The following is an 11841-nucleotide window of genomic DNA, read 5'->3' as shown; positions in this document are numbered from 1 at the left end:
CCAAGAAGTTTGGCCAGAGAAGAATTGGTCGTGCTCAACTGAGCCAGTTTCTCAAGGCATTTTATTCTTCACTTTCTTGAATTGAAGTATGTTCCTCACCACGATCATGCTTGGTTTGGGACTTGTGGAGCTGCACATCGATGGATTTGCTTTTCAGTGTTTGGACTTTTAACAGTAAAAATTAAACCAAACTGAACTTCAACTCTGAAAACTGGACTGACACTGTTTCAGTTGCTTTGACACAATCTACATTGTAAAAGCGTAAATAAACATGAAGAATTATCTGGGAATCAAACATTATAATGCTGTAATCAATAATAAAAATAAGTCAATTTAAAATGATCATTTATTATTGAATTAAAAACCTAGTAAAAACAGCTACAACAAAAGCTCTCAGGCATGCAATTATTAGCTTGCCTTTTTCCTTAGCGATGTTGCTCTAACAGACTTTCTAATAGTGCGGCATAAACTTCCTGTAGATGGCGGAGTCATTGATTCTTTAATGTTGACCAACAGACCACACCTTGGACGAGGCTGCCCTATAGAATCACTGGCCAACTTTGTGATCTCCTCCCGCAAACCAGTTATCTCCTTCTCTTTAGCCATGACGTTACTTTGCAAGCATTCAATCTCTTGCTCCTGTCAACAATAAATATACCTTTCATAACAAGCACACAGCCATAAACAAAAGTTATTTGCATCCATTCTTACCCGAGTTGATAGTCTGTTTTGCAGATTTTGAACTTCTGCAAGTTTTTCCATATAGCTCTCCCCAGCTTCTTGCAGAGTGTCATTCAACTCTCCAATCCGCTGCTCAAGAGACATTATGAACTAATAAAAATAAAAACAACAAGTTGTAAAAATTCAAGTTGTAAAACAGAAATCTTCACTGGTCCATTTACCTCTTGCTTCTCAACACAGAGGTTCTCCACTGCACACTTTTCCTTGTACAGCAGTTTAAACCTTTCAGCACCTGCATAGACAATTCATGAATGAGTATTATTATTATTATTATTAACAATAATAAAGCCAATCTATAAAAGCACACATGACAATACCAGACTCTTCTGTGGTAGGCAGTGGGTTTGTCTGCATGGAATTGTCTTGTACGTTGGGTAGAGGACCAGAACACCGGCATTTCTGTTCCAACTCGCATACACGCTTCTCTAGCGCCTACAAACAAAACACCCGAGTGGTTTAATAAAATGAAACTAGGTTTTGTAATTTTTTGTGGTGCACAGCTACAATTCTAGGATATAAATAGTAGCAAGCAGAATCCTTTGACCAGCTTAAACATGTAAATATGCCTCGACTCTCTCGTGTTCTTCATTGTATTCCTCTATAGGGATGTAGTCCTCTTCCAGTCTCTCCAGAGCACACTGGTACGCATGCTCCTTCAATGCCTCTTTATACATTTCAAAAGTGCTGTCCATCTTCTCTTCATAACTCTCCTTTAGGTCTTCCATCTGACGACTACACATGCATGTAAATAAATAGCCTTCCACAAATGTGTTACGGTGACAATCACGTTCACAAAAACATACCTGTGCAGCTCCTCTGCCTCCATGATTTGTTGCAACATCGCGTCACCCATCTCCTTGCGAATCTGAATTTCTTGCAGCAGATTTTTTCTACGCTCAGCCAACAACTTTACACGCAAACTCTCCACCAAGTTTACCAACTCCTGAAAGAGAACGGCATTCAAATACAATCAATCATCAAGTTGCAAAGGTTTCTCTACAAGTTCTTGAGTTACTTCAAAATTGTTAAGCTCTGAGAATATAGTGTTGGTGTACCAATAAAGCAATGTCATGACTGATGCAAGTGCTCGACCAAAGCAATAATTCACCTCTTGAGGTAATATGGACATATCTGCCTCGTCTCCATCCAGCAGCTCTTCCTCTGATAGGTAATCATCCACAGCCTGGTCATCAATAACACCATTCTTTAGCAATGGCTTCCCATCCAGACCAACCAGACGTGGTGCCAGAGACTCCAGAGATCTTGGAGGAATCACCTGTAATACCTATAAAAGTATACAGGCCTCAGATGGTTAACCCAGGTACAGTTAGTATTAAGTTTGAGCAAAGTTTTCAGGCTCAAAAAGGTGGGTGACCAGGTTGTCACCAAGGCCACTTGCGCGACATGATTAACCTGCACCAGAGAAAGTTATTCCAGGTTTTTAAAAAAAAAAAAAACACAAATCGGACCAATTGGCTGTGCGTTAGCAACATGCAAATTTTATGCAATATTAAGCCACTGACAAAGCGCATCTTGTTTTGCTCCTAACTTTATAAAAATAATTTTTTTTTAAAGATGAATCAAAATAGTTGTTGCTTCTAATCATTTCAATTTATGCTTTTGAATGGCCAGTTAATGAGATGGTTTACCACAAAAATGAACTCACCCCAAATGGTTCCAAACCTTTGTCTTCAGACAAACTGAATTGCGTGGACTTGCAAGAAATGACTAATACTGACCATGCCATGTTATTGGCCATTTGCTGAATGTGCCACACATACACTACTTGATAAAAGTCTCGTCACCCATCCAAGTTTTAGGAACATGCTCATGCCTTGATTTTTAATTAGGACAGTAATGTCTGACTTTGCTTATACAAAAGTCTTGTCACTTAACAGAAATAAATGTACAGTATAGAACAGGGATGTCAAACTCAATTCCTGGAGGGCCACAGCCCTGCACAGTTTAGTTCAAACCCTAATTAAACAGCTGATCAAACTAATTAAAGTCTTTCAGTCTTGTTTGAAACCTACAGGTAAGCGAGTTAAAGCAGGGCTGAAACTAAACTTTGCAGGGCTGCGGCCCTTCAGGAATGGAGTTTGACATCCCTGGTATAGAATATAAAGTCATGGTGCAGTGGAAAAATAATTAATATTGTGTACGACTCTCATGAGCTTGGAGGACTGCATCCATACATCTCTGCAATGACTGGTATTTTAAGTCATCTGGAATGGCAAAGAAAGCGTTCTTGCAGAACTCAGAGTTAAATCAAGATTCATCTTCAGTGCCTTCATCTTACCCTAACCATGCTTAATAACATTCATATCTGGTGACTGGGCTGGCCAATCCTGGAAGACCTTGACCTTCTTTGCTTTCAGGAACTTTGATGTGGAGGCTGAAGTATGAGAAGTAGCTCGATCCTGCTGAAGAATTTACCCTCTACTGTGGTTTGTTATGTAATGGGCAGCACAAATGTCTTGATACCTCAGACTGTTGATGTTGCCATCCACTTTGCAAATCTCTCACACGCCACCATACTGAAAATGTAACCCCAAACCATGATTTTTCCTTCAAGCTTGACTGATTTCTCTGAAAATCTTGGGTCCATGCAGGTTCCAGTAGGTCTTCTGAAGTATTTGTGATGATTGGGTTGCAGTTCAACAGATGGATCATGGGGGGAAAGGGAAAAAAAAAAAAAAAAAAAAAAAGTTCTGCTACTCTACCAAATCATCATTTGTTGCTCTTAAAACTGGGATTGACAAGACTTTTGTCAGGTAGCGTACAAGTGCATGTGGTACAGAGGTAAATTACAAACTCAGAGTTAACAGACAAGTGGTGTGCACATACTAATTAAAAAAGTTAAGTCAAAAGGAGGTATAAAATAATAAAAATGCAAACCTGCTTAGCAACTGCAGAAAACTTCATCACGTGGAGGGTCTCATCATACGTTGAGGCACACTGATTAATATTCACAATCATGGAAGCCCTGCCACGGCCACAAAACATTCCTTGAAAGAGCCGTGTCAGTTTGCTCTCTCGAAAAGGAACATAACTCTTTGTCCTGAGAAACAAACACAAAAATCAGCACATATAAACCTGTCTGTCTTAGGGTTCCATTTGGTATTTGCCTATACCTGAAACCTTGGTTATTCCGGAGTGCTGCAATACACTTGCCTAGAATCAGCAAGGAATTGTTTATGTTACCAGCTTCCTTCAGTCGATCTCCAAAGGTTTTAGTTTTGTTGCATCTTTCAGAGCCAGCCAAGTCACAAAGAGAAAGTCTACACAAGTGGAGAAACACGTTACACTTGCAAAATTACAAATAGCATGCTCTTTTTCACTTACTCTGACAATCCCTGAATATCTGCTCCTTCAATGCGTATCAGTTTGATGGTGAAGATACTGTGACTGCAAAAAAACTAAAGGTCAATCATGTACTAAATGTTTGTCATGTAATAACCTCCTTTAGACTTGCAAACCAGATCAATAATCAAACTAGCTGATAGGGCAGTCAACCTTCTGCTGGATGACTGGTTCATCTTGGTCGCTGCTGCACTCCGGTTCTTATTGCCCACACGCAGAACCTTACTGGCTTCCTCGGTATTCTGCACATTAACCCACCTCAAATCTTCCAAAATTCACAAACAACATTTAAAAGTGCAATTAAACATCTGCTTTGCTTCAAGAGTGAAAGGACTTCACCTCTAATGTAAGAGCTCCCTGTACTGTCCTCACAAACCCTCAGTGCAGCACGTCTTTTGGTTTTGCTGGAATGGGCTGGCTGAAGCAGGTCATACACGTGCTCATTGTAGATTTCATAAAACGCCACCCAAACAGAGTAAAGACAATGTGCTTCATCAGCCATGCCATCAGCACTGTCAACTGGAAGACATTGGTTAAGAGATTATACACCAGTTATGCGCACACCATCTATTGATCAGAACGCTTGGATACCTGTATGGTCATATGAAACGTTGGAAAAGGACAAACTATTAATTGAGGATGTTGAGCTTCTCTTTCTTAGTTTTGTGGGTTCAGGATCCTAAGAGAAAAGGCCAAATAATAAATCAATTAAACTTTGTATACAATTAGAAAGATTTGTGACTTTCAGAAAAAGTATTGTGATAAAATTATACTGAAAACTACAAATGTGCACAAAAGGCCAACTCCCTTTGGGTAATTTATTGAAGCCCTCGCACAACACTTTAGGACAGGATAATTGCCAACTGTTATAATACACTATGGATTGAATGTCAACTTAATTGAGAAAAAAAAAAAAAAGAAAAGTGTAATGTACCTATATGAGACTACAATACACTAGTGTAGTATGTGAGAAGACACTGTGTTACTTCAGATTGCAGATTCATAAAAATGAAACATAGCTACTCAGATTAAATGTTAAAAGTAGCTAGCGGAAAAGCTGCATTCCATCAGAAGTAGCTGTGCTACTGAAAATGTAGTTAAGCTACCCATTCCAACATCAGCATCTGTAGCAATTTTCACAGAATTGTGTGGACAGTTGGAATTCTCTACAGACACCCATTCAAAAAGACAAAATGTTTCTGTTTTTAGTAGCTACATTATCATGTAAACATATAGTAAATTTGTTAGTGATAGTGCAGGCATTAGAAAACCCTGTTTGAGATTTTAAGATTGGTTGCAAACCTCTTTGAGCAAACTGAAGAGTGCAGCCTTGGCATTCCTCTCTACCTTGACCAGCTCAGAGTCCAGTTTTTGCACATCAGAGCTTAAATATGGCTTTAGGTCCAGGTGCTCATACTGATGACCACCAATGTGCTTGAACAGAACCTCTAAAGCACGTGGCAAAATGCCTGGGTCTTTTGGAGAACCTTAAAACAAACCATTTTATGTATAAATGGAACACCTCCCGAAATAACATGAAAAATTGTGTTGATGTCCAGGTTCACCTTGTATTGTGTATGTTTTTCCAGCATTGGTCACTCCATAACTGAACACTAATGCATTTTTGCCATGAAGAAAGGCCTGCACCTGTGAACTGATTGTGCCTTCAAAAAACTCCGTCTGAGTACAGTTTGGGCCAAAGATCTGCATTTCATTACAAAAATTGGTATGAAATAAGCAATTGAAGGACCAATTCAAAGATTAATACCTTTATAAAACTTTACCTGTGAGAAGCTAAATTTATAGACCTGTTGCCCAATTCCCTTCTCACTGCATTTCATTGTGGCAGATCCTTTTGGAGCATGAAGAGCTATGGTCTCAGAGTCTTCCAATACAACACAGCCCTGAAAGAGAAAGAAGATCAAAACCTCTGCACTTCCAAAAAGGCAAAAAAAAAAAAAAAAAAAAAAAAAACATTTCTATGAAATAAGAGTTCTACAGTACCTGATCCTCGTTGTTTTTTAGCTCCTCTTCACTGAAAGGACGCACTTTCAAGTAAACTCGAAGTTGCTGCTGTTCATGGATTTCAGCATTCTCACTCTACACACACACACACCCAAGACTTTAAATATCATCTAAATCACTATACAGTGGTCATAATATAATTGTATGTTAATAATAAAGCTTAGATCAACATCTGTAGACTTATGACCTGTGAATTTATGGAAGAAACTCCAGAAAGTTCTGGCAGAGCTACATGATGAGGTTCACAAGCAGTCGACTCCATAGCCACTAACACTGTATCTTCAGTCATGTCAACAACAGTTGCCATGATTATACCAGTGCTGTTTTCTTAAAGCAATGAATTCAGTTTAGCTAACAAAACCTTTAATGTTTGTTAGTGGTTTAAAAAGATGATGCACACAGCAAACTAAATTGAGAAGGAAAAATAAACATGTAAAATACTTTTGAGCCGTCAACGTTTAAAAAATAGCTTAACCAACACAGGTAAGATAAGGTCTTACCTGAAACGCATTTGACACACCTGTTTACAATTATTTCCTTAAGTAGCATCCAACACACCTGCGACATCTTTTATGCGTATTTAAACACGGTTGCAATCAATAGTTGCAGAGCATTTTGGTTTGTAACCTCAAAGGGCTTTTCTAATACGCTTGAAAAATATAAAAACTAATTATTTACAACACAAATGTCTTAGTTGTATAATAGTATTTATATAACATTTAAATATTATGAAATGAAGTTAACATGGCTAGAAAAGTATTCACCACATAAAATATATGACTGAGTAATTGGTGGTTCATTCTGCTGTGGCAACCCCTGCTAATGCATGGACTAAGCTTAAGGATAGTGAGTTAAGTTAACATTTTAAGGGCTTGAGGTACCCAACAGTTCTTCAATTTCTTCACCCGTATTTGAGCTTTGCACATTTTTAATTAAAAGTATTCATAGTAATACAGAGACCGCAAATATAATCAATGTCCTGTGCTTACTTACAGTAATCCACATGAATAATCCTTGTACCTCTTTATGCAAAGCAACTTTATATTAATACTGCTTGAACACATTTTGCAAATGAAAAAAAACTGAAAACATGTGCAATTTTCTCAATATACAGCAATTGGCATATTTATGCAAATACACATTTTTAAGAGTATAGGTCAAATTGATTGGCATGCCAGTTCAAAACTATAGTCAGCATTCGTAGTTCAAAATGATCAAAGTTGCCCTAAAAGAATTGAACACCCATTCTTGTCTTAAGACAATTTTCGATCCACTTCAAATGTTGACTACATTTGAGAAAATCTCATTTCTTCAGAACATCAGTCTCTACGCAATTGCAATTTTCAATCCACTTTATATGTTGACTACATTTGAGGAAATCTCATTTCTTTAGAATATCAGTATCTACGCAATTGCAATATTATAATTAACTTTTAATTATAAAATCAAATTTATATTGTGATCCATTTAAAAAAAAAAAAAAAAAAAAAAAAAAAAAAAAAAAAAAAAAAAAAAAAAAAAACACACCAAATAGCACATGACAGAAATGAAAGTTTGACAATTCAATCTGGAGTGGGGGAAAAGAAAAAAGGCAGACAGAGATCCAAAACTTCCAATTTTATTAATCAGATGTGAAATAAAGCTGATTAATTGTGCAGACGGCAATTAAGCATCGGCAATGGTGACCTCCACCTCAACACCAGGCTCAATGCTGATGCTGGTGATCTGCTTGACGATCTCAGATGGACTGTGCAGATCAATGAGGCGCTTGTGGATCCGCATCTGGAATCTGTCCCAGGTCTTGGAACCTTCACCACATGGAGTCTTGCGAGTAGTGATGCGGAGGGTCTGATTTGGGGGAGAGAAATTACAGGATTTAGGACAATCATAACACAAACGAAGCTCACACAGTGATTTTGGCAACAATTTGTACGGAGACAAATTTTGTAAAGCCTACAAGATTCCTGTAATCCTAGGCTGAAATATGTGGTGTTTGTGGATTTTATATTTTCACATGTAACTACATAAGTTGACGCTTTCGTGCAGTGTCCCAAACCAAATGCATTCAAGCCAATGGTTGAAGCTTTCATTTTTTTTTTTTTTATGATTGAGGCATGTTACAAGCAAAATTAATGTTATAGATTTTACATTTGCAGTTAGGTACAGGTCAATGCAGAAGCATCAAACTTAGCTCCTGGAGAGCTGCTGCCTGGCAGTTTAGTTCCAACCCTGCTCCAACACACTTACCTGTTAGTTTTATACAAGCCTAAAGGACTCAATTAGTTTGATCAGGCGTTTACTTGGAGTTGGATCTAAAAAGTGCAGAGCTGCAGCCATCCAGGAACTGAGTCTGACACCGGTGGGTTAATGCGTCAAGAAAATTATTATTGCGCTTTGCAAATGCGTTTTGATTGTTGTACAGTCAGATGTTGACAACAGACCTTAGTGACATGGGGGCAGAAGTGCACAAGATTATCAGAAGTCACAGTGTAAGCCAGGCTTAGATCGGCAAGCACCTTAGAAATGTGCATATTTTTATTTAGCAAAGGTCTTTAAACAATACTTAAATTGCAACCCGTTAAAACTAAAAATAATCAAAACTGGTATTCACCTTGGTAGGCATGCGCACAGGTCCCTTCACCTTCAGACTCTTCTCCTTGGCACCTCGGATCAAATCGGCACACACTACCACCAAAAAAAAAAAAAAAAAAAAGGGGGGGGGGGGGTTTAATGACATCAAGTGGGGTCTATTCAGACATAATGATCAACTTGATTAAAAAAAGGGCTCAGAATAGCGTATGATATAGCTCATATTTAAGTCGTTCATACAATTTTATCCTCATAGCCATAGGTCTAGTAGACATGAAGCACAAACATACCCTTTTCCAAAGATTTGACGTTGCGGCTGGTCAGAGTGATGCGGATACGGTGAATGGCCACCTCGGCTTCAACGGGAGCCTTGCCAGTGTCTTTAAATGCCTGTCAATCATACATGTGCTGTTAGGAGTGTTTTTTTTGTTTTTTTTAACTCACTACTTTCCAAACTTGTAATCCAAAAACTGGTTTAACAGACAAATTACACTACTCAGGGGATCACATTTAAATAAACAGCTCTGGAGAAATGTCATTTACACTCCCTTCACTTGTTCTAAACCTGTTAAAAAAAGACGATACTTTGAATGCAGGCAAGCAGTCTACAGATACCACTTTCCAACAGTCTTTAAAATAATCTTTTGTGGCCAATGAAACAAAATAGATGTTTGAAACCACTTTTAAGTAAAATTTCATTTCTGTTCCGAGTTCTCTGAAATAGCTCAGCAAAAAATAAAATTTTTTATTAATTTATTTTGTTGGTTCAGCCATGAAGGTAACTGTATGCCAGGTACATTGAGGTAAAGTTGGTTGTATAGTCGCACATTAGTCCAATGACAGATCTGTGTACTGTTTACCATGGTACTTTCAATATTTGGACTGAAATTTCATGCAAGTATGACTTGAACAACATTAGCACTATTTAATTGACAGTGAACATTGTAGTACTTTGATAGTCATTGGCTGCTAACACGAGTTCACTATTTGAAATTGGCAAATAACATTTCTGAAATTATATTAAGGAGAAAGTCTAAATATGCAAATATAAAACCAACTTTACCTCAATGCCAGGTACAGCGTACTTGTGAAAAGACGTCATGCATATAAACACTTTAATAGTTCACAAGCTCAAACACCTGGGACTCTTATTTTGACATGATCGTGCTCCACTATTTCCGTAGACAGTGAAATAAAAGTCCCGCGTTTACATATACGTTTATTACTTTTGTTATTTTACGGCTTGGTTTAAGCACATTACGCTTATGGCAAGGGGATCTATTAACATATTTTAGACCTCGTAGAAATCTTATACATTACTTATAACGTTACCATTTAGAGAGTAGAACTTGAGCTCATATTTGACCAAATGTAAATGGTCAATACATTGATAAACCGGAGTCGTGGGATCCTTGACAAATATAATATTAATAAAGCAATTTGGACTTAGTTTATACAATAATGTTATTTTAGCTTACTGGCAGACTGGCATAACGAAAAACACACATGCCATCAGAAAGCTTCTGTCGCGTGTTCGTAAAATCGGTTGTCAACTAGACAGACAAAATAACCTAACAGGCTCGGCTTTGCTAATACAGTTTGAAAAAATGGACAATTACCATGACTGCAAATTCCTGACCGACTTATTCGTATCAACAGCTGAAAGGCGAACAGCGGTGAGCCAGGAACCACGCGAGCTCGCTGCGCTTCTGCTAAAGAGGAGGAATAAAGGGCCTGCTCGTGAATTTATATGAACGCATCCGGGTACTGCGTTACAACAACACACGTCAACACTTCCGCCGGAACGAAAGAGAGCGCATTTCGCGGGGTTGGCTGGTGATGATGGGCAGGACATTTTAGCAAATGAAAAGTAGGGCTGCAAATACAGATTGGTTGAACCAAGACTATTGGTTATATTATTATAACCGAAATCATTTTTTCATGAAAATATTATAGATATCACGATATATACACTTATAATTTTAAGATTGTATAATTCTAAATATAAAAAAAAATTTTATCAGGAAAAAAAGACAAGAACCATTACTTAAATTGCACTCTATATGATTCTTCAAAGACAATAAAATGTATTATTATATCAGCTTTGCATAGAAGTTGTTTTTCTCATATTAAACAATAGTTTAAAGTTAAAAGAAAATCCCTTTATTGACAAGAGTTTAATCAATTGTGAAATATATATATATGTTCTACCTTTAGGTTGGCTCATGCTGCATTTGATATTAAGTGGACATAGCACAAATGCACAATTAAACCTACAAGACACTGGAATCTATTATTGTAATACTGGGAAATGATTGAGACAAAAAAATGGGCTACTTGCTTTTATGTTATTTAGAATGAATTACAATGAAATATGAAAAAATACTTATTAAATTCAAATATGAGAATCTAATACTTTTATACATCATATTTGTTGAACATCAGTGACAGATGGTCAATTTGATCTGTTCAGCCTGTTTGCATTGCCATTTCAAAAGAAGAAGAAAAGATTATTTTCCAGGGGAAAAAACTTTGTATAAATGGTAATTTTATGGTAAATCTTCAAGCTTTTTTTAAAATTCTGTCTAAATAAAAGCATAAGAAGTGAATAAGCTATGCCTCAATGTTATGGTAATTCTTTTGTTTACTGACTCTCTTTAAAAAATGCACATCACCAGTTGCAAAATGTAATTTTCATTAATAAAATACACTCTGAAATATTAAGTTTCATTGAGAATTGCAATTCAGCCACATAAAAATAAATACTATTTTTTAATCTGTTAAATGTAAAAAAAAAAAATTAATCTCTTAAATGTAAAACTCTCATGATAATGATGAGTATATCATTTTTCATCTTCCTACAGCATGATGACAAGTTTGTGCAAATACATCTATCTGGGTCAAAGGTAATTATTAATTTAGTGTGTGCATCAAATTAAAAGTACATACATGTGATTATGTAGAGAGTATTAAATACACATAGTGTATACATTAAACCTCTGACTTCCCCTCAACCAAATGGTTGGCCATGTTTTTACTGTTTTAAATAATGGCTTTCACACACAGCATTGTTGGTTTACAAAACAAAATCAAATAAACATATGTGTAGCACTACTACACTTA

The 11841-nt window shown here is 36.9% G+C and overlaps 2 protein-coding genes and 1 non-coding gene across 4 annotated transcripts; all 3 read right to left on the bottom strand.

Moving 5' to 3' along the window:
• Positions 1-328: 328 nt before the first annotated feature.
• Positions 329-6436, bottom strand: zgc:56231 (uncharacterized protein LOC406257 homolog). Its single transcript, XM_056462957.1, has 18 exons — positions 6317-6436; positions 6109-6204; positions 5889-6008; positions 5670-5808; positions 5407-5591; positions 4696-4783; positions 4444-4623; positions 4258-4369; positions 4087-4149; positions 3876-4022; positions 3640-3802; positions 1850-2026; positions 1545-1684; positions 1308-1473; positions 1059-1173; positions 903-973; positions 712-831; positions 329-639 (listed from the first exon to the last, which is right to left on the bottom strand). The coding sequence occupies exons 1-18, from the start codon at positions 6434-6436 to the stop codon at positions 409-411; spliced, it is 2433 nt and encodes an 810-aa protein (XP_056318932.1). The 3' UTR covers positions 329-408.
• A 1295-nt stretch (positions 6437-7731) lies between these two features.
• Positions 7732-10454, bottom strand: rps20 (ribosomal protein S20). Of its 2 annotated transcripts, XM_056462203.1 has the most exons (5): positions 10338-10454; positions 9009-9108; positions 8741-8814; positions 8571-8645; positions 7732-7977 (listed from the first exon to the last, which is right to left on the bottom strand). In XM_056462203.1, exons 1-5 carry the CDS (start codon positions 10338-10340, stop codon positions 7795-7797), a joined length of 435 nt encoding a protein of 144 aa, XP_056318178.1. In that variant the 5' UTR covers positions 10341-10454; the 3' UTR covers positions 7732-7794. The 2 variants fall into 2 exon arrangements, with proteins under 2 accessions (XP_056318178.1, XP_056318179.1); XM_056462204.1 differs by lacking the exon at positions 8571-8645 and having other exon boundaries at positions 10338-10451.
• LOC130233049 (small nucleolar RNA U54) lies at positions 8909-8977 on the bottom strand. Its single transcript, XR_008838189.1, has one exon. It is a non-coding gene; the product is annotated as a small nucleolar RNA U54 (small nucleolar RNA).
• Positions 10455-11841: the final 1387 nt, after the last annotated feature.

The sequence above is a fragment of the Danio aesculapii genome, chromosome 7, assembly GCF_903798145.1.
Source record: "Danio aesculapii chromosome 7, fDanAes4.1, whole genome shotgun sequence".
NCBI classification, from domain to species: Eukaryota; Metazoa; Chordata; class Actinopteri; order Cypriniformes; family Danionidae; genus Danio; species Danio aesculapii.
This window is presented reverse-complemented; position numbering and strand designations above follow the sequence as displayed.

Bases quoted from the DNA above. Each gene is read 5' to 3' on its own strand.
- zgc:56231 (XM_056462957.1), bottom strand. From the start codon at position 6,436: ATGGCAACTGTTGTTGACATGACTGAAGATACAGTGTTAGTGGCTATG. The intron at 6,009-6,108 runs GTACTGTAGAAC...TTTCTCTTTCAG, and splicing joins TAAAAAACAACGAGGATCAG to GGCTGTGTTGTATTGGAAGA. The intron at 4,023-4,086 runs GTAAGTGAAAAA...CCACTTGTGTAG, and splicing joins GATATTCAGGGATTGTCAGA to ACTTTCTCTTTGTGACTTGG.
- rps20 (XM_056462203.1), bottom strand. The intron at 8,646-8,740 runs GTGAATACCAGT...CACATTTCTAAG, and splicing joins CTGTGCGCATGCCTACCAAG to GTGCTTGCCGATCTAAGCCT. The intron at 7,978-8,570 runs GTCTGTTGTCAA...CCCCCAAATCAG, and splicing joins TCTGCCCCCATGTCACTAAG to ACCCTCCGCATCACTACTCG.